The 20,538-nt window shown below is 39.8% G+C and overlaps 2 protein-coding genes across 2 annotated transcripts; one reads left to right on the plus strand and one right to left on the minus strand.

The window, feature by feature from the left end:
• Positions 1-220: 220 nt before the first annotated feature.
• On the plus strand, positions 221-4,918 carry LOC308385087 (uncharacterized protein; the record flags this gene model as incomplete). The annotated part of the gene is made up of 3 exons (XM_080863834.1): positions 221-272; positions 2,039-2,158; positions 4,197-4,918. The coding sequence occupies 3 exons, from the start codon at positions 221-223 to the stop codon at positions 4,406-4,408; spliced, it is 384 nt and encodes a 127-aa protein (XP_080719960.1). The 3' UTR covers positions 4,409-4,918.
• clic1 (chloride intracellular channel 1) lies at positions 4,483-12,778 on the minus strand. The gene is made up of 7 exons (XM_080863833.1): positions 12,660-12,778; positions 12,342-12,406; positions 10,733-10,842; positions 10,261-10,386; positions 9,734-9,840; positions 9,268-9,449; positions 4,483-9,148 (listed from the first exon to the last, which is right to left on the minus strand). The coding sequence occupies exons 2-7, from the start codon at positions 12,381-12,383 to the stop codon at positions 8,987-8,989; spliced, it is 729 nt and encodes a 242-aa protein (XP_080719959.1). The 5' UTR covers positions 12,384-12,406; positions 12,660-12,778; the 3' UTR covers positions 4,483-8,986.
• Positions 12,779-20,538: the final 7,760 nt, after the last annotated feature.

A 20,538-nucleotide genomic window follows, 5' to 3' on the forward strand; every position in this document is an offset into this window, starting at 1 on the left:
AAAAACTCAGGTGACACGCGGGTGCTTGCGATATAAAGAGGGACCTTTTATCAGATCATTGGGGACATAGAGAGAAACAGAGATGAAAATAAATGTAATTTGCAAATGAGCTGGGGGACGCACCACATAAAGTAGTTAGGGAGTTGTAACGCCCTGGGACAAGAAGTGTTTAGAAAAATCCAGCTCGAAACATCAACCAAGGGACTTTTAAGGAAGCATCATGCCTCGTTCACAACTTTTATTTATTCTCATGTGTTGTCTTCCTTTGGCAGGTATGTAAAAACATTCAATTGTCTTCAGGTGCTTTTGTAATGTAAGGGAAAAAATCGAATACTTTTAAATACTGGACATCCATTACTTAAGTCAGTGAGAGGGACAAAGTCTGCAGAGCTTGGTCGGTGGAAACAAAACTCTGTGATGTTTGACATTTTTCTGCATGCACATTTGAGATTTGACTCTCTTAAAGCTGACATATTTTTTTTTAATGCATTTTAGTGCAAGATCTCCTGTTACAGGAAAAATGATTAATGATGGATGCTAACATGCTTGATTTGATGAGTTCAGGTATACTTTTCACATAAAGAGAGTTTTATCCCTTTAATTAGGAAGCTCTTTTTGCCAGGAAATACTACACAGAGGAGATTTGTAGTGTATGCTTATATTCCACTACTGTAGTTTGATTCAAATAGTGTAGATTGTTGAAGAAATCCGTTCAAGTAAGTTCAGTATGTTGGATTTGTTGTCGGTAGTGTTTTTAATTTTTCTTATGTGACTGGTAAACATGAAATAAGTCATTTAGTCCAGTACACATTTTGTCTAAGACTTTGAAAGTTCAAGCACTTTTTCTTGTTTTTCAGTGGTGGAAAGTACAAATTTAACACGGTAAATCGAGCGGTTATTATATAACACTTTTCTATTACACAGTGTTTTATACACACTGCAACAAAGAGCAACTTGGTTCAGTATTTTGCTCAAGGACGTTTTGGCACTGAGACTGAAGCAGCTGCCAATCAAACCACCAATGTCCCAGTTAGTAGATGGCTCGCTGTACCTGTTGAGCTACAGTCACCCCATAACACACTTACTTTAGTTACAATTTTAGTTACATATTTAAACTTTATCGTACACAACATGTGAAGAGTTTAAAAGGTGCTGACTTGAGTTAAATGTAAAATCTACAAGTACTCTGATATTTTTAAACTAAAAGTGAATTATAAACAAACATTTCATATTTATTCTCCAATGTCAGGCTTTTTTTCTAATGAGTTTGACTATTTTAATTTAAAGTTTACTAGTTTTACTCATAAATATAAAATAAACTCAAAATGAAATATTATCATAACAATAACTTACTCAACTACAAGTGTACATCTTTAATCATATACTCAATAACTCTGGTGAAGGGTGGTGCCCGAGTAGAACATGCAGAAGGAAGGACACATGACTTCTGCTTACGCTGTCTTAAAGCTGCTTGCCAATGTAATTTTGCAGTGCGCTGTTTGCATATTTACATTTGTTGTGTACATATCGTACACTTGGAAATACGAAAAGTAAAGAGAGTGTAACCTTTAACCCATTTTACAGTGTTTTTACTGTTGTCTTATGAATAGAAACATGTTGGCATCATAAAATGTATAGCTAGTAAATGAAAAGTACTTAGAGTTTCTGTTATGACAGTTGTCTGCCGAATCGGTGATAGAAAAGTAATTATCAGATGTTGCTGAAGTGCAGAGAAGCCAATGTTAGAAGAGAAGTTAAAAAGTGTCTCAATTACAAAGATATTCCACCAGGGGGCACCAACAAGTCTATTTTTCAACATCAAAATATGCATTCATCTTCTACGAAACAATTTGGCTTCTTGTGGAAACAAACATAATTGCAGTTACTGTTAGTTCGCAAATATCATGTTTCAGAGCTAAATCTTTTATGTTGTGACTGTCAGCTGATACAATATTGGAGTTTTAAGCTCTTGTTGTTGCAATCCCTGCCAGAGCTGTACAGCTGACAGTGCCTAACAACCACTGTTTTTGCCCCTCAGCCTGTTTGCACTGTTACACCTGTATGTTTCCATCCATCTCTCCTCTGGACTGCTTAAAGTTTCCTGTGGAGTGTCCAGCTGGCCAGCGCTGCCTCTCCAGCGTAGCGACAGGAACACGAGGTAAGAGCCAGATTTGTCTGCATTTATTAGATTAGATTAATTTCAGTGAGTCTCAAGCATGATGGCCACAAACTGGAAAATAAAGCCTTATTTTATAAAAGATTTGTGAGAAACATTTTTAGAAATGCACATTACAGTGAACAGACAATAAAGACACCATTAGGACCAAGTCTAAAGTTCTTTTTATAAACAAAACCTTTCAGCTTGTGGTCACATATCATACATAAACTGTACAATAAGGACTGTTTCATGTCTTTGTAGGCTGCTCTTTGAACTGCTTCTCAGGGCCTTGTCTTTCGTCAGTGACCTAAATGTGAAAACAAAACCAGGTGAAAGAATGATTCAAACTTCTGTACCATTTTCTCATCAGGCCGGTTGTCAGCTCAATAGCACCCGTGATGTCAAATTATGTCTAAAAATAACACTCCGGGCTATCTGGGTGGGGCAAAAATGATCACCATGTCTCATCAGGGGACAAAGTTCCCACAATTACTCTCAGTTTGCAGTATGAGTAATTTTAAAACAATCCCAGTGAGGAACTAGTTAAATTTGCTTGCTTGATGAAGAGTCTGAATGAATAATCTGCTGTCTCTTGTTTTACTGTACTTCGTTCTACTGCAGTTTTTGGACTCTGCTATCCTTTCTGTTTATATCTTGTTGTTTTCTGAGTTTTGGATTTCCTACACTCACCGGCCACATCTTGCTAGTTCCTTGCTTTGATCTCCTTTTGCTGTTCAAACTTCCTTAAATCTCTGTGTCATAGATTCAGCAAGCTTTTGGAAAAATACCTCAGACATTTTGGTCCATATACGCTATATTGTCATGATAGCGTCGCACAGTTGCTGTAGATTTGTCGGCTAAACATTCGTGATGAAAGTCGCTCGTTCCATATGAGTAATGTGAGCTCGGTGTCATGTTCAAAAACCAGTTTGAGATGATTTGATGACATGGTGCATTATCCTGCTGGGAGCAGCCATCAAAACATTGGTACACTGTGGGCATAAAGGGATGGACGTGGTTAACAACAATACTCGGGAACAATATGGTGTTTAGACAATAATGAGCTGGTAAAATATCTCCTACATTACTGCACCACCGCCAGCAGCAACCTGAACCATAAATACAAGGAAAGATGGATTCCTTCAGTGTAGCCTCTGGTCTCTATGAGGCATTTTCACCCAGAGAACTGCTGTTCACTGAACAATTGATCTTTTCCGGCCATTCTCTGTAAACCTTGCAGATGGTTGTGTGGGAAAATCCCAGCAAATCACCAGTTTGTGAAACACTAAGATAAGACTGCCTGGCACCAACAACTATGTCACTTACTGCCATGCAGTTGGCTAATTGGAGATTTGCATTAACGAGCAGCTGGACAGGTATACCTAATGAAGTGTCTGGTGAATCTATATTGCTAACATCCAGGTGCAAAAAAAAAATCAAGAAATAAAACTAATCAGGCATTCAAAGTTTTCTTTGCTTTTACTGTTTTTGAAGCATTCATAATGTTAAATTTAAAACGATCAAAAAATGTATAAAACACAATACACTTCAGTATCTATTTAAGCATAAACACATCATATCATCTCAATTAGTCATGATTCCATTTATGTTATATAACAATTAATTGAAAAATATATTGGATTTGCTGAGAAATGAGGATATAAAACGTCATTCTGTTATATTTTGGTGGGAAAGTTTGACAAAACAGATTTATGAATTCATGAGTTCTGGTTAAACGCATGCTTTGTTAGGTTGTTGTGACCTTTGACATTCAGATTTTCACAAAATCAGATCATCCTTGAGTCCAAATAGATGCAAATTTCCAAAACTGAGAGACATTTGGAAACATAATACTTAATCAGTGCATCAAATATTTTTTTCCTCGCATTCGACACTTGCTGAGTGAACTAGTCCTAAAAAGGCACAGTGTCCTGTGTCAAGAACCATTAAAAGTGTAGAAAAAGGATTGAATGCTCTTTAAATTCCATGCGAATAATAATAACAATAATAATATCCTTCTACTCCTCTGCTCTCACAGGCCCACTACAGCTGACGTTGTACGAAAAAAGCTGCGCAGTTGCCTCCCAGTGCGACGTGAGTGGAGAGAAATACACGTCAGGGGTCTCCTTCAACTACACCAACGTGTGCTGCGATACCGACCTGTGCAACGGTGCCGTGTCCGTTACTGCCCCCAGCTTGGTGGGAGTGGTGCTCTGCCTGCTGCCTGCGCTCGGGCTCCTGCTGGCCTGAGCAGCAGACGAGACGATGCAGTTTTATCCTCGATAAAAAAATTTTTTTAAAAATGAAACACATCTGTCACCGACTGATTTACTATGAAGATGTTTTATTGGGACATTAATAAACCCTACTTCGTAAGATGTTTAAAGTACAAAATACATTTCAGCTGCGCTAGTAGTTTGCCTTGATCGATGATTTAAGCCAGCTGATTGTGTGTCAGCACTTTTACTTTTGATCAAGTGGACTTTGAAGTTTAGATGTTTTTGACTACATGATGGCAAAATGAGTGGAAAAAAAGACAATAAAAGGCTAAAATAGTAAAAGATGGTTAAGAAACAAAGCAAAAAGCACAGTTTGGATAACAACGGACATGGATGACATATATATATATTCTTAAAAAAAAAGTTAAAACAGTTAATTGAGAAACAAACTATGCATTTAATGATTTGTCTAATTTAACATATTAAGTGGTCCCTGAAATTACATCAAGTCCTACAGTCTTCCACACACGGAGAGAAGAAATACTACAATATATTAGCACTAAAATTATTCAGACTCTGTCCCTTTAAACATCATTCCACTTTAAAAATTAGATAAAAATCCAACAATTCAGTCAAGTACAATGCATCATCTACTTGATCAATACCAAGCATGTCATTGCGGAGGGATTACAACCTCTGTAGAAAAATAATTGACTTTGCTCCCACTGTTTTTCTAATAAAGTTTAACTCAAGATTGTCTTCTTAAATATGCTTAAATTGCACTTAGGTTTATTTTGTCAATGAGTTTCACCCTGATCTGAGACACACAACAAAGATGTTTGCAGCACAAACTGTAGCCCGGTCCACACGTACATGGATGTTCTTTTAAAACTGGAATTTTTTGCTTTTGTTCAGAAAAAAAAATCGTAACACAAAAATGCAAAAAAGAAATACGTCAAGGGTGCTTGACATAATCGCAACAAGTGACCCTAACTGTACAGGAATGCTGGCCAATTAGAAGCCAGCCTGTTGTCAAAAAAGGAAATAAAGGCGCACACCTTTTCCTCCTGTTTCCCTATTGAGAGTCTTCACTGTGGACGGAGGTTTTAAAAAGCTTCCATTTAAGTTTTTTGTGTGGAAAAAAGGGAAAAACACAACTCAGAAACTAATTTTTACTACTGCACATTAGGGCTGCCACGATTTGTCGACTAGTCACGATTACGTCGATTATCAAAATCGTCGACGACTGATTTAATAGTCGACGCGTCGTTTGAAGCTTTAAGATCACAAAAGACGCAGGAATAAGTGGCAGGATTTAAGAGTGTAATAACGGACTGAAACAGAAGATGGCAGCATTGCATGTACAAGGATGTCAGCTACCGTTAAACCCCGAAGAAGAAGAAGAAGCAGCTGTGTCCCAGAATTCATAGCGCGGCCCAGCGCAGTTTCCAACAATGGCGGCAGCTAGTTAGTTTTAATGTTACTCTTATTATTCTTTCTGGGTCACAAAATAAACGTTTAACATATTTTCAGGCGAGAATGTAGCTGTGTAAACCTCAAATATCGGCTCAGTTTATCAGGACACCACATATTTTCAAAAGCGCTCCGACGTTTTCGGAGACATCTGTTACCCACTAGCTCGTTAGCGAGCCGGGGGCTAGGCTCACTAGCGCCGTGAGAACACCGGACTCCCCGCAAATCGTTTTCAAACCCACCACTGTCTTTCGCTACTCAGGTTAAATATATATGAGTCACTTAGATAACTTAAAATGTTATTGTTTGGCTTTTTTTTTTAGTATTTTATTTGTTCCTGAGTAAATCAGTTTGTCTGAGATTAAAGTTATAGTTTTTACACAGCTGAATAAACGTCAAGCAGACAACTGATTATCAGAAGTGTGAGATGCTCCAGAATATACTCCAGTGTCCTGTTATATTTTAGATAGCAAGGAGTTTATTAAACTTCACCGAAACAATCTGCAAATTTCATTAAAATTTAATAAACTATCATCTTGTCTTTATTTTTAGTTAGCACAGACCTTAAACACTTAAAGCTGTAAGCTAATGATAGTTATATAAGAGCAGATGCTGCTGGTGCAATAAGCTGTAGTTTTACGTCCAATGGATGATGATCTGATTAGTCGACTAATCGCAAAAATAATCGGTGACTAGTCGACTATCAAAATAATCGTTTGTGGCAGCCCTACTGCACATGTAGACAGGGCCCATCCCTGAGAGCTCTCTATAAATGTTAGTTCATTATTTCCTTCACAAGCTGCTCCTAAAGTCAGAAAAGGCGTGCTGTCCAGTAGTTCCAGTTCCTCGCAGCGAGTTCATTTCAAGTCACTTAAACAGGAATTTCAGACCAGAGGACTTCCTCCCAGGAGTGGATTAGTCCACAGCGCATCTCTGAGGACACAAGGCTTTTAAAGGATCAGGCTGGTTCAGGTATATTTTTACTGTCAGCAAGTCCCGTGAAAACACTAACAATGCATTTAACCTACAACTGGTTACAAGGCCAAAATTCTTGGTTTCTATCAAAATGTAGACGACATTTGGACAGGAGATACTAGCAGTTGACGTGGTGCACTAATCTCGAAAAGTAAATCCACATATTATAAATGTTCAGACTCTATTTATATCAACCTGGTTGTTTTATAACTGTAGCTATGTTGATGCTTATCCTTCCTCTTTTTAAAAAAAAATGTCTATGTTTAGCATGTTTTATAGCACTTTAACAGGCTCATGGTAACTGCAGACTATTAAAAAATGGATGTAACTTCATGGTCTGAAGAGTGAAACCAATAGGGAAGTGCCTTAAATGGCCACCCTTTTTCATGGCCATTGGGGTTGGACTTCTCTGCTTGAAAAGACCACCTATGGGGTAACAGCCTTTGGAGTTGTCCTGTGTAAACAGTTTCTGGAAGAGCTTAAATAGGCTGAGTTACTCATTTTGGATCATACTGAATAAGAGAGAGTGGTTCAACAGCGTAGCAGTTAACATAATCGCCTTACATGTGAAAGATGCACCGTTTGAGAATAAAACACAGCCTCAAGGGACTATAAGCTAATGTAGTCCCTATATGTGTCAGGTTTGAAGGAGGTGAAAGTACCATAAATGGATAAAACAAAACATCGGGTCCATTTTATACATTTTGGTCAGTCCAAGGTGTATCTAGGATGCACATTGGCTAACGGCAATGACAAATTATTGACAAGTCATAAGCCAATGAATGCAAAGTTTCAAATCGGCTCTCGTTTGTCACATCCGGTTTCAAAAGATTGTTTCAAAAAAAAGGAAATGATGTCATGGTGGCTACAAACACCTTTTATATAATCCGTAGTTTTGGCTTCTTTTGGTAGCATTCAATGGCAATGCTTACACAGTGCTTACACCAGATAAGCAGTCGAAGTAATTCATCGTGTTAGCAAGAAGACTAAATGTTATATTTTGTGCAGCTGATTTAATTTGTACAAAGCGTTAGAATTAGAAAGCATTTTCATGGGAGTAACTGACAGTGAGAAACACAAATACGCTTCATCCTGCACCTCCTTCAATACCCACTGGGCAGCACTGAATAAATTACTGGCAATGGGCCCTCACAGCGGATCACATAGACGCTTGGTAATCTTAAATAATCCTTCACGCCTGCTGTGTGGGAGCACAGAAAGGGGAAGCCCGCCTCTATTGAAAGTTTCCTGTCTCTGTAACTGTTTTCAGCTCTTCAGCGAGACCCGGTATGCACCCCTTTCCTCTCTGAGGTGCACTACAAAGAATAAGCAATCTAACACTTAGACAAAACTTGGCTTTTAATTAAAGGATAAAAAAGATTTTGTACTGTAAAAAGGCCTTGTACCCTCAGTAACGAAATAAAGTCCATGTGAAAGGCTCAGTACAAAAGACTCTTTGGCAGGTGATCTGGAGCTGATATGCAAATTTCACTTCCTTAACCAGAGAAACGAGAGCTGAATCTGCCTGGGGGAAGCCTGCAACGTTACATATGAAAAGTTTGATCTGTCAGGCAGCTTTGTGTCTGTTGAAATTACTACCAGGAAAAATAACAAAAAACCCCAAAACATACTGTAGCAACTGTCTTGAAGAAGAAAGGAACAAGAAGCGTCAGTGTGTATCTGCTCATGGTGAAACTGTACATAAGCAGGGCTGTAGTTAGACGAGTGCGATGACGATGTGGATGTGCGCTCCTGCGAGCAACGTGGTCGGCAACCGGAGAACGTGACCCGTGAAAGAACCAATCGGAGGAGGAAGTTTAACGGGGTTAAAAGTTGCACTACTTGCATGTAATTGCTTTCACTTGCGCTTTCCCGAGCTTCCTTGTTTCCCTTGCTGATGTAAACCGACCCAGTTTCAGGTGAGGAAAAACAATGTAAACTAGCGCCAACACTGCGAAAGGTGATACTGGCGTATAAGGGTGCAAGAAATTAACCTGCAGGCGTAACAAATGATTCCTGCAGCGCTCCAGTTTACAAAGAAAAGGATCGACCATGCTGCTTGCAGAGTGAATATTCATGAGTGTGTGTGTGTGTGTGTATTTTGTGCTTTCCTATGTTGCTCTGCTGGTATATTCAGAACATGTAACCCCCTGTTCTATCCCTACTTGAGAGCTTTAGCTACAGAGGAGTAGGCGAAGTAGATCTCCTCGTCAACCGGGCAGGTGGAAGAGAACTCCTCCCTTGCATAGGCGGCGTTCAGGTACCTCCAGAGGTTTGTCAGACTCTGAGGGATGGTGAATTGTCTGTATTTCAAGCACACCACCTGCAGAGATAGAGGGTGGGAAAAAATAGGCATAATTACAAAAAAACAAAGCAAAGCATTGACTCATTCTTATAACCCATCATCCTCATGCTGCACTGCTTTAAAAATCACAAGATCACCTTCACGATGTGGAGCTTAGGCAGCAGGTTGCAATCAGCCAGAGTGAGCGCCTGGCCATCCAGGAAAGGGCGTGACGAGGAAGTGAGCTCATCGGCGCTATTCTCGTCGATCTCATCAGGAAGTGGGGAGCCGAGGTAGTCGTCTAGCTTCTTCAGAGCCTTCAGGAGGCCTTTCTCTAGATCTGAGCACATGGGCACACACAGAAAACACTCAAGCATTAAGTATAAAGAGAGGTGTCTTGATATAAATATATTTAAACCAGCAGCAGAGACGAGGTAGGAAAAGCTGCACACAAACATCAGCAGGTGACGTGTTTACACTCAGAGCCTAATGTTATTAACAGAAGCTCCCTGCTGATTTTTAGCCCATCTGGGAACTGACAGAAGCAGCTCAGCACGATTTTAAACCAGGCACTACTCTAACATTTACTTTATTGCACCATAAGTCTGAGTGGAGCCGACTTACTTTCATTGGTCTGAGGGTTTGAGTTCTTGACGTAGGCAGAGAACTTGGAGAAGACGTCCAGGCCTGCCGTGTTGGACTCTGGGTTACGAGCAGCCAGACGAGGATACCTAGATGTCCAATCACATCATAGATCACATCAAGATATAAATCTTCAAGCGATTCGTGTTGATGTGCAAGAAGTCAACAAATGCATTTCCAGCCAACGGTTTATTTTGTTATCATTAATCTATTCATTGCTGTATCTACAACGGAAACACCTGCAAAAATGTAGAATTAGATAGTTTAATCTCACAAAGATTCAGATTTAAATCTTGTGGTTTGGAGTTGGCGTGCAGGGCCTACTTTTTCAACTTGTCTACAAAATGTTGCCTTTTTCCTGCAAAATTCAAAACAATCAATCTGTGCTCAAAGCCTCCAGAGACATCTCTTTGTGCCCAACAAAGTTGCAATATTCAGATCATTATCAGATCAAACAAGACAGTTTGTGTTATCTGTATCAGCACTTCAGAGATGAAGGGAAAGATTACTTTGGAGGGCAGAGATGCTCTTCCAGGAACTCCTCAATCTTGTTGGTGTCAGTTTTCACCTCGCTGCCGTATAACAGGAAGGGAGGCTGAGCACCCGGTGCCAGGTCCTTCAAGATGTCTGGCTTCCTGAAAGCGGGACGGAAAAAGTCCAGAAGACAGATGGAGTAGAGAGTGAGTCAGAACAGAGAAAGACAAAAAAGGGAAAAAAAGGAGTGGAAAGATTTCCAACCGCAGGAAATTACCCATGTGAGCAGCTACAATGTGTCCAACTTTCACCTAAAATCAAAGCGTGGCAGCTTTTTATCTTTTAATGAATGAATGAAATACCCCAGGCTTTTTCAGTGCCAGCTTCACTTGGGGCCATTAAAACATTAAAAGTGTAGGCGAATGTTCCCTTGTTGCGCCAGCATTAGTGAGAGAGACAGAATAAACAAAAGTGGCCATACAGAGCGTGAAGGACGAGTGCTTTCACCTCTTCATATCCACTGTGGTAACGTCAAAGGTGACTCCCTTAAGCCACAGCACCATAAAGAGACGCTGAGAGAAAGGACAGTTGCCGATGCTCTGACCATCGCTTCCTGCCTGGGAAACAAAAACAGAGAATATTACAATATTACAGTAATGTTTCCATCTAATTTTCTAAGACTTTCCTCCATAAAATGCTGGAAAATCTGCTGTGTTTCTTCAGGTCAGCGATCCAAAAACGCAAAGAAAAGCCTTAAAATCTTGGCCGCACATTTGGTTACAGTACGCATACTGTTGATGCAGAAACGTGCACCTTAGTTTTTCACCCTTAAACCAACCTGCAAAGTCAGCACACAGGATGTCTGAGTCAAAACAAAGAGAAATATACATCACCACACATCACATTTCCTCAAAGAACTCGAATCGACAACTGAAAGTGAAGGCGTTTGAGCAGGATGGAATAGCTGCTGTTAAACAAAAAAGAAATTCGGGGTTTTTTGGTATGATGGAAATAAAGTTCTAATTTCTGCCTTTTAAATCGCAAATGTACAGAGTTTATCTGCTTGTCTGATTTGTCTTTACAGCAGTAATTTTCCCACTATCGGATAAATTGGAATATAATTATTGCATAAATGAAACAAACTATGATTATTTAGTCTGCACAAGGCTGTTTTAAACACTATAACACAGTTTGTAGACCCAATCATTAATCAGCTCCAAAAACAATCCCCAAAATGAAACTACCTGAAGCTTGAGATGCAGCATATGTTACTTCTGTTACTGCCGAGCCATACGGCAAATTTTGGTATCGATACTTAAGTAAATATTGGGTAAATATTGCCAATACTAGTACTGATACTAGGGGAAAACAAGGCATTCTGAAGAAATTAAAATTTTTAGAGCAACATGTCTGAAATGTAAACGTGGATTGACCCACCCACCCCTAACTTCTTTACTGCTGTAGGGCGTGCTAGTTTTGATCTTTAGGATCTGAAACGTGGCTCATCAGGCAACCGCCTAGTGTTGTTAACCACAGTTCACGAGAAACTACATTTAAGAGGTCAATTTAGAGAAGTTACAACAGCATCTTTCACCGTGAAGAAGGTGGGGGTGGGAAGCACAGGGTGGTGCACATGTTCACACAGAGAAATCTTTATGTGTGAAGTGAGCCACACTGGTTAGTATGTTACTGCCTGTTTTTGACTCAAAGAAAATGGGATTAGCCTGCCTGGCCAACATACTAAATATAGACTAAAGTCGGCTGGCTGTTATCTTAATGTGCGTTTAATTAGATTAGCCTTACAGTGGTTTATAAGCCCGGTGAGTCAGCAGAGGGGGGTCTGATTGACGTCACTATTACAACAAATACTGCGTGAAAATAAAAGATAAAATAAAGGTGGCTTGAAGTCAGCTGTAAGGACCGTGCAGGTGTCAGAGACAGGTTATCAGCATGTAATAGAAAACACACTGAGCGTGCTGATGAAACAATAAGATAAAAGAAGCCCGAGCAGACCGGCTCAGCCCACTAAATAAACTCAGGGCACATAATGTCGCCCGTGTGCGCGTCACTCTCTGGGTGTGATGCTTTCCTTCTCTGCGCCCATTCACTCTCTTACCTTCACGAAAAGTTCAAGTTTGGGCTGACCGGCGTCGCTCATCTTCACCCGTAGCTGCACGAAACCTATAAAGAGAGAGACACGGGCGTTAAAAAGTTTCTAACGCGAAGCCCGATCGAGCGCAAAGTCGCCTTTTCTGAGCCAGAAACAACCGCAAACGCGGGGAGCCCAGCCCATCTTCCGCTACACAATACTAAATACTAAAGTGACAAACGCGACAATGTAGCAGCTCCACGGGCGTCACAAAGTAAATCCACACATGCCGTGCGCTCCTGAAGCTCAAAATTCACATAATTTAGAGTCAGTAGAGCTTCTAACCTCACAGTGCTCGAAGTTCTCGTTGCCTGTTGCTGGTTTCTCCTCCCAGTTCTGCTGCGGAGTGCGTGTGTGTGTGCGCGCGTCCGTTGGCTGCAGCGACACAATCATCATCATCATCCTCCTCCATTTCCTGGTGGTGCATGACGGGCTGTGCTCTCAGCGAATAAAAGCGGCCGTCGTATGAAGGAGCGGTCTGTTTATTCACGTTAAAGAACGTTTATTTCAAAGCAGCAAATAAAAGCACAGAAAAGTCACCGCGGAGAGCCGAGCTTGGAGCAGGCGGCGTGTTACGTAACAGCCACCATGAGAAGAGCACTTGGCAGCTTTGGGGAGACGCGTTAAAGGCACTGGTTATGGGGCGGTGGCTGATGTGTCTGACTGTCCCATATACAGTTAGGGTTGTAGATTTTGTAGTTTTGCCTCTGTGCACAACCACAGCGGATTTTTATATCAAACCTTAAACATCTGATTAAAATGCAGACTTTATCAATAGGAAAAGCTGTAAAACTTACGAAAATACAGTTAAAAGTCCAAAAGTTGATCCCCTCTTTCACATTTTTCAGCCTTCCTTGCGATCGCCTGCCAAAAACTGATTTCCAATGTTTCCGCGTGTTTTTTACGTGTAACATCTTTATGTATGTTGGTAAATAGACTTCGGTGAAAAGGGTTTACAGATTTTTTATATATCAAATTTAAAAATGGCCTGTTTTCAAGTATCTTTATAACTCTGTGTTATTGTACTTACATTATAACCAATCGTGTCCTTTGTCCACTTAAAATATGTTTACAGAACTATTGTTATATTTGTTGCAATTCTGCTGCCCTCTCGACCAGATTACCCTTAAAAAAAGACATTTTTAATGTGAACGAGATTTTTTAACTGCATAAATAAAGGATATATAAAAATCCCTGCCAAAAAACTGATTGCGGCTTTTACTTTGTTACAGGAATGTTGTTTGTGGGCCAAGATGACTTGATATCATTCATGAGGGATACATTTGACATGTTTCACATATTATAGACCCTGGTTTAAACAAACGTGCTTAGTTGATGCTCAGTCTCTGATTTTAAGAGGCTCATACATTATTGTGCTCACATTGTTAAAAACTGCAAAGCATGCTTGTGACTGAGTTGGCCATTGCAAAAATATCCCAGTTCTCTGCCTTGAAAATTTCCTGGGTTTCTTTAGTAGTTTGTTTTGGCTCATTAACAATTTTCACTGTGAAGCCTGTCTGACCTGTTTTTCAGCACTTGGCTCAATCTGAGCAGAGAATATAGCCCATCCCGTTCCTTCTATCAGTAGTCACATTGTCAATAAACACAAGTGATCTGGTTTCACTGACAGCCATGCGAGCCCATGACATAATAATACCTCCACCATGTTTAACAGATTACTTGTGGTGTGCGGATCGATATTGAAATATCGATTCTTCCGATACCAGTAATTTATGTTCTAGAATCGATTCTCATCAATATCGATATTTTAGTACTTTGGGGTAAATTTGTAGTTTTTCATTAACAGGAACACCGTGGAAAGAAACTATGTCATTCGGATTGTCTAAATTGGAAGGAACTACTTCCTCTTGCCTTTCACGGTCATATGCAAACTACTGGCCTGCGCACTCACGCTGAGCGTGAACGAAGTCACGTGTGGACGTATTTTACCTCCACAAACGACCGAGACGTGGTTTGCGATACATGTGGCAAGACAGTGAGGTGTTGTGGCAACACCACTAACCTAGTCAAACACCTCAGAGTAAATCATATCACAGAATATGACGAGCTTATGTTGAGGCGAACTGAAGAGGAGGAGAGGGACAGGTGCTGCTAGGGGAGTCAGACGTCTCTGGCGGAGTCCTTTAGTGCTGCAGGCAGGCAAGGTGTTCAAATAGCACAAAACTTCAGATTTTTTATTTATGCATGATAATTCTACATTATTAAGCAATATGAACAAGTAGTCTGATGTCCTGTAATCATTATGAAGCTATATTATTCCGATTACCGGTACATAATACAGTTATATATTGTATTATGAAATACAATGAAACATTAAGTTTTTGTACAGAGTATCGGTATCGGATCAGTATCATCGATACCACTCTGAATTCATCAGAAAGGAAACCAGTGGTATCGCACATCACTACTGATTATATGCTTCAGTTCATGAGCCGTTTCTCTCCGTCTCCATGCTTTTCTCTTCCCATTGTACGAGCTTGTTTTGGTTTCATCTGTCTCAAAAATTATTTTTTCTGAATCATGCAGGCTCCTTTGGGTGTTTTCTGGGAAAAAAAACGCGAGTTTCTTTTTAACATTAAACACAAAAGGCATTAGTAAGGTCTACAAACCTATTCCACCCCACATTTAGATTTGGGGATCTGGTCAGCCTGTTTGTTTTACCTTATTTTACAGAAGTTTTTGGATTTTCCTGCTATTTCTGAAAATAACAACAACTTGTAAATATGTATGTAAAATTAGCACCTTGGGGGCCAAACTGAAAAGATAACTTACAGAAAACACTCTACTTGCTGTAAATATTAAATCTCCTTTCAAATTAACACATTCAGGATCACAGTCCTCATATTTCACATTTCACAGATTTTTGTTGTCTTGGTTTTTTTTAAAAAGTTTCTTGTCACAAAAGTTTTTATTTGCTTCATTTAATTCTGACAAGTTTTACCAGCCACTTGTAAAATGCTGCCCCCTAGAGGTGAAGGTGTTACTCACAATCCACAGAAAATCTGGAGGTCGTGTCTCCAGAAATTTTGAGTATAAGTTGTTACATTTTCTGCATTCTGATAATTTTTGTTTTTTGGACTGATTTGTAAGTTTTCTAAAGGATAACTGTCCCAGAGAGAACTGATACAGGCATGGAGACAACATCCGTTTTACTGTGATGTAACAGCGCTGACCACTGCAGCACCGTGCTGCCTCACAATCTTCATGTTGCTTTAAAACAACTATTCTCAACTTTAATCCTTTAAATTTTTCACTGTGCACATGCTGACATAATTCACTATTTCTTCTTTTATTTGCTCTTTACTTCTTTTATGCACTAATTTTAATTGATTTCTGTCCATATTCAAAGCTTTCTGCATTTTCAAAACATGCCACACGGACGCCATCTGTGATGGTTTTAACGTGTTTGCTTCTTCGTCTCAGCTCCGTTACTGAGGCTGGCTGAGACCAAGTATCACAGGCTTGCTGTGTGGTAGCCTGGGAGTGAACACAAATGCAGGACTCTGGAGACTGAACATAAACTCAACAAAGCAGCTTCATTGCTGTACTCACAAACTCAAACAATACAAAATACAAAACTAAGTAAACTAGGAAACTGACTACAAAGAAACACAGGACGGCCGAGAGAGGACATAGCATTAGGGGAGGACTGATAATGATGTGATAAAAGAAAGGAGGGAAACTGAGGACTCAAATACACACATGAGGTAAGAGTGGAGACACCTTGGGAACAAAATTCAGCTAAGGAACCAAGAAGCAAAACTGACTATCAAAATAAGACAGGAAACAGATGTCAATTGTTTTAATTCCCATTAATTTACTTTTCTTGTTCCTGGAAACTTTCATCTTGTTACTGGACTTACTCAGTGTGGTTTCTTTTCAGCAGTTTGACCACAGAGCCTTGACTCACAGGTTCTCTTCTAATGATGTTGAGATGTATAACTCTGGGAAGCACTAAAGTGGGTTCTTAAAAGCTGATTTCTTACATTCCAGTTCAATTCTTGTCCAGAAAGGTTTTTTTTTTTTTATTTATTTTTATTTTTATTTTTGTACCAGTGTCATCAATGTTTATTCATCTTTACCCAGCTGAGCAGTTTATTACACTAGATAGTAGCATGTAGAGTTTTTTGCTTTACTTTTCAGCAAAACAATCCCGTTTTAGTGAGACAGAATTGATAATAATGTGCTTTTTAAATTTTTGGTCTATTTTGGTTGTTTTTCTAATTTTTCATCAGCTCTACCATTGCTAGCAGTCTTATTTGGTCATTTTGTGTCTCTTTATAATACAGTCTATAATATTGTAGCGGGCTAAGGGGAGGAGCCACTAGCCCAAAGACTCATGGGACTGTTCACGTGACATTCACAAGTTAATGATCTATTATACATTAACAATAACATGTTATACATTAACATGTTATTGTTAATGTATAACATTATTGCAGCTGTTTGTTCTGTATTGAGTGTGGCCAGCAATGGACACCATGACTGAGACTGCTGCACCCGTTAATGACCTCTGACCGCTGTTCTTGGTTATTCCTAATAAAACTGCATTTCTGTAGCTGAGCAGTGTAAAGAACACAGGAACTGCAGGTCTAAAATAAAGCTCTACATCTTCTACTTTGCTGAAGTTTGCCACAATATGGTTTGGTTGTGTTTTTTCTGTGCATTTGCTTTTATTTTTGCATGTTTTTATGACTGAGCAGCATCTCATATAGATGTGCTTTTGTGTTCTTTGACAGATGTTTTGCATGTATTTGTGTTTAGTTTGCATCTCTTTCTGCTATTTTTCTCTTTTTGGTGTTGTTTTCATTTCAAGGTTTGCGTTGTGTTTCTTTATTACCAGTTTATGCTGTGGGTGTCTGACTGCTTGTGTTCTTGTTGCGGCTTGCTGATGTTGTTCTGCAGATGTTAATGGTTCGGTGTGTCTTTTTCCAATTCTTTTGTATTTGGAGTGTCTTTGCACATTGTTGTGTTTTTGCATCTTTCGTGTCTTTTCTGTTACTTTGTTTTTCTAAAAATCCCGTTTAAGGTAACTTTTAACACCTTTTGTGTGTCTTTGGAGAGAGAGTTCAATCTGTCAAGATCTGCACGGCAGATCGTCAAGAGATGAGAAGTGTGGACCCAAGTGCAAGCACTGATAACTGAGTAACTGGATGAGTTTATTTCCAGGGCAAGGTGAAGCAGAAAACAAAAGTAGAGCATGGCAGGGAACTAAATTTAACAAAGCCTAAACTGGGAGCAGCTACAAAACAATAATACAGAGGAACCAAAAAAAAAACCTGGAACATGGAGAAGTCCAACAGGGTTCACACAGGAGACAGACAAACCAGGACCTAATACAGGCAAACACAAGGCTTAAATACACAGAGGGATAACAAGGGAATGAGCCACAGAAGGAGAGCACAGCTGGGAACAATCAGACATGACGAGACCATGGGGAAGCAAAACTCAATACACTGACATAAGACACAGCCCTTCACAATAAAACAGGAAATACACAAAGACGCAGACCAGAGTTGGAGAGAAAACCACTGAGGAGCACGAGGGAGAGCACAGACATGATGAGCTGGGGAGACATGGAATAACACACACGGAGGGGAAACCCAATAAACTAATCTGAACAATTTAGGACTGATAGAATAATTCCAAGAACAGCAAATGAACATTACATGATACAGAAACACAAGGAAACAAAGAACGTTGGGTCAAAATGACCCAGGACCATGACAAGGGGGTTATTGAGCTTTCTTTTGTTAGATAATAAACATGACATGAAAACTGAGTCTAGTTTAAAGAGTAAAGAGTAAATACAAAGAGGAGTGTCCTGCTGGGTTCTCCATCCATGGATCATTTTACACTAATAGCCAAAGCTTTTTCCAGATTCAGTGTCTGTCCATGGAGGCCAAATGGGGCCAGCACCACCGGGGTACATTAAGAGATTATATGATCTGTCTTCACTTAAAAACACTAAGCAAAGGGGTTTAAGTCAACAGGTGTATACATTACTAACAAAACAAATCCTATAATACTGAATGATTATTGGTTGTTAAGTTTGTTGACAATAATTCACAGGAGAAGAAATTAAAAATAATCTGTCTGAAGTGCACTGTGCTCACCAGCCACTTTCCCACCGTTCAGCTGCTGACTAACAGCAAATATTTAATCAGCTATTAGGAGAAGAAGGTGATTTAAGTGACTTTGAACATGGCATTGTTGTTGGTGTCAGATAGGCTGGTTTGAGTATCTAAGAAACTGCTGGTCTGCTGGGATTTTTCCACAGTCATGTGATGTGGTAGATTGGTATCACCTGCATATTAACTCACCCTCAAATTTGCTGTGGGAAATGGGAGCTAATTTAAGAGTGGTTTTTTGCGTGTGTTTCACAGTTGTTGTGGGCTGGGTTAATTGAAGGCAGGTGTTTTGATAACAGTCACGCGCAAGTACACTTATATTCCAAACTGCTGTTATATTTCCTGTCACTCTGGTATGTTATTTAGTCCAGACTTACAATGGTTTAGATTAAAATGTTTATAGCAGCCATTCTGTTAGTTATATAATTAAGATTCAGTTGAATTTCTTGTTATATTTTTCTTTGCAGGCCAGAGCCTACTATATGCTGCAGAGTTGGCTTCCTGAGGCCGGGGTGACTGTGGTCCTACTCTGTAGAGAGTGCTGGGTGTGTGAGGACAACTGTCCCCTGTTGATGTTGTCTATATGTTGAGGGTAGATGATTTGTGGCACGGTTGGCCCCAGCTTTGGAATGTGGTTTTTATCCCTTTGCAAGTGGGACACTTCCTTTTTTATGTGATTAATCTCGTAGCTGGGGTTGTTTCACATTGACCTCAGGGAGTTCATTAATAAATGTAATGTCAGCTCAAACTGGTTTATTGAACAGTGGGTTCATTGTACTCAAATGATCTCCAAAGCCATTAGCTCTCACTCCAATGGGGCACCTTGGGGATGTGGTGGAACAGGATATTCACATCATGGATGTGCAGCTGACCAATCTGCAGCAGCTGTGTGATGCTATCATATCAATATGAGCTACAATCTCAGAGTTATGTTTCCAGCATCTTGTTGAATGTGTGCCATGAAGAATCAAGGCAGATCAGAAGGTAAAATGGGGTTGAAACGAATACTAAAAAAAAGTGTCCCTGTGCTGTAGACTTTCTTGCAATTCACTGGTCGGCATTCATGAGTCATGGAAAGTCAGGTGGGGATGTAAAACCATCTGTGGGGAAAACAAAACCAAAAACAGTACTCTGCTCTAAACTGTATCTGGTTATTTCTGAGAGATTAGGATGCCACAGCACAGGTCATCCTTACAAAAGAAACACTCCAAGCCCAAAAGAGAAAAACCTGCTGATTCACACTGTTTATATGATCCTTAAGAAAGCCTTCACCCATTCATGATTAGTCAACAGTTGAGATGCTAACTTTACTATTTTGTAGTTTATGCATAAGTGACCCATGCGTGAATGGATTAACTTCTTCTAACCCAGACCATCCCAAAGTGTGGGGGCGGTATGAAAGGGGGGGGAACCAAAACGCTTGGACACTGCCAGCACGGGGCGCCCACAGAAACGCAAAGCAGGAGATGAAGCATAGCTGAATATGTTTCCAAACCAACTTCATTCTAAGCCAAAGACTAGAAAATATGGTGAAGCATATCTTCCCTTTGGTTTCACCTGCAGAATTGGTTTTCCCTGTGTCGGGAGCAGCGCTGGGCTGTTCAAATCACGGACAAACAGTCTCCCACAGCTGTTTATGTTCTTAAACCCATTTTGCACAGAGAAGCATTTTTTGAAAAATGTATTGATAGCAATGTTGAATATTATTACACATGGGGGGGAAAAACAACTACACGTAAAATAATCACCTTGATGCCTCTGCCTTTCTAAATGTAACTGCGTGTGTATTGTAAGCGTGTAAAAACTGAAGATAGTCAGATTAACAGTATTATGTCTCTATCTGCCATTCTGCAATTCATCTCATGTAAACAATAACGTGGCGCTCAGCATGACGTGAAAAAAGGCACATACCTTTGACGTTGCGTGACGAACTCTGTATTCCTCGTCCACACGTAAACGCAAAAAAAAAAGAGTTTTAAAAAAAATCTCCATTTTCGTTGATTCGAAACGCC

Source organism: Rhamphochromis sp. 'chilingali', assembly GCF_963969265.1.
Source record: "Rhamphochromis sp. 'chilingali' genome assembly, chromosome: 17".
Classification (NCBI taxonomy): Eukaryota; Metazoa; Chordata; class Actinopteri; order Cichliformes; family Cichlidae; genus Rhamphochromis; species Rhamphochromis sp. 'chilingali'.

Excerpts from the sequence above, each read along its gene's own strand:
- clic1 (XM_080863833.1), bottom strand. The coding sequence starts at position 12,383 with ATGAGCGACGCCGGTCAGCCCAAACTTGAACTTTTCGTGAAG. Across the intron at positions 9,841-10,260 it reads GAGCATCTCTGCCCTCCAAA|GTATCCTCGTCTGGCTGCTC; the intron begins GTAATCTTTCCC and ends TTGGACATCTAG. Across the intron at positions 9,149-9,267 it reads CTAAGCTCCACATCGTGAAG|GTGGTGTGCTTGAAATACAG; the intron begins GTGATCTTGTGA and ends CTATCTCTGCAG.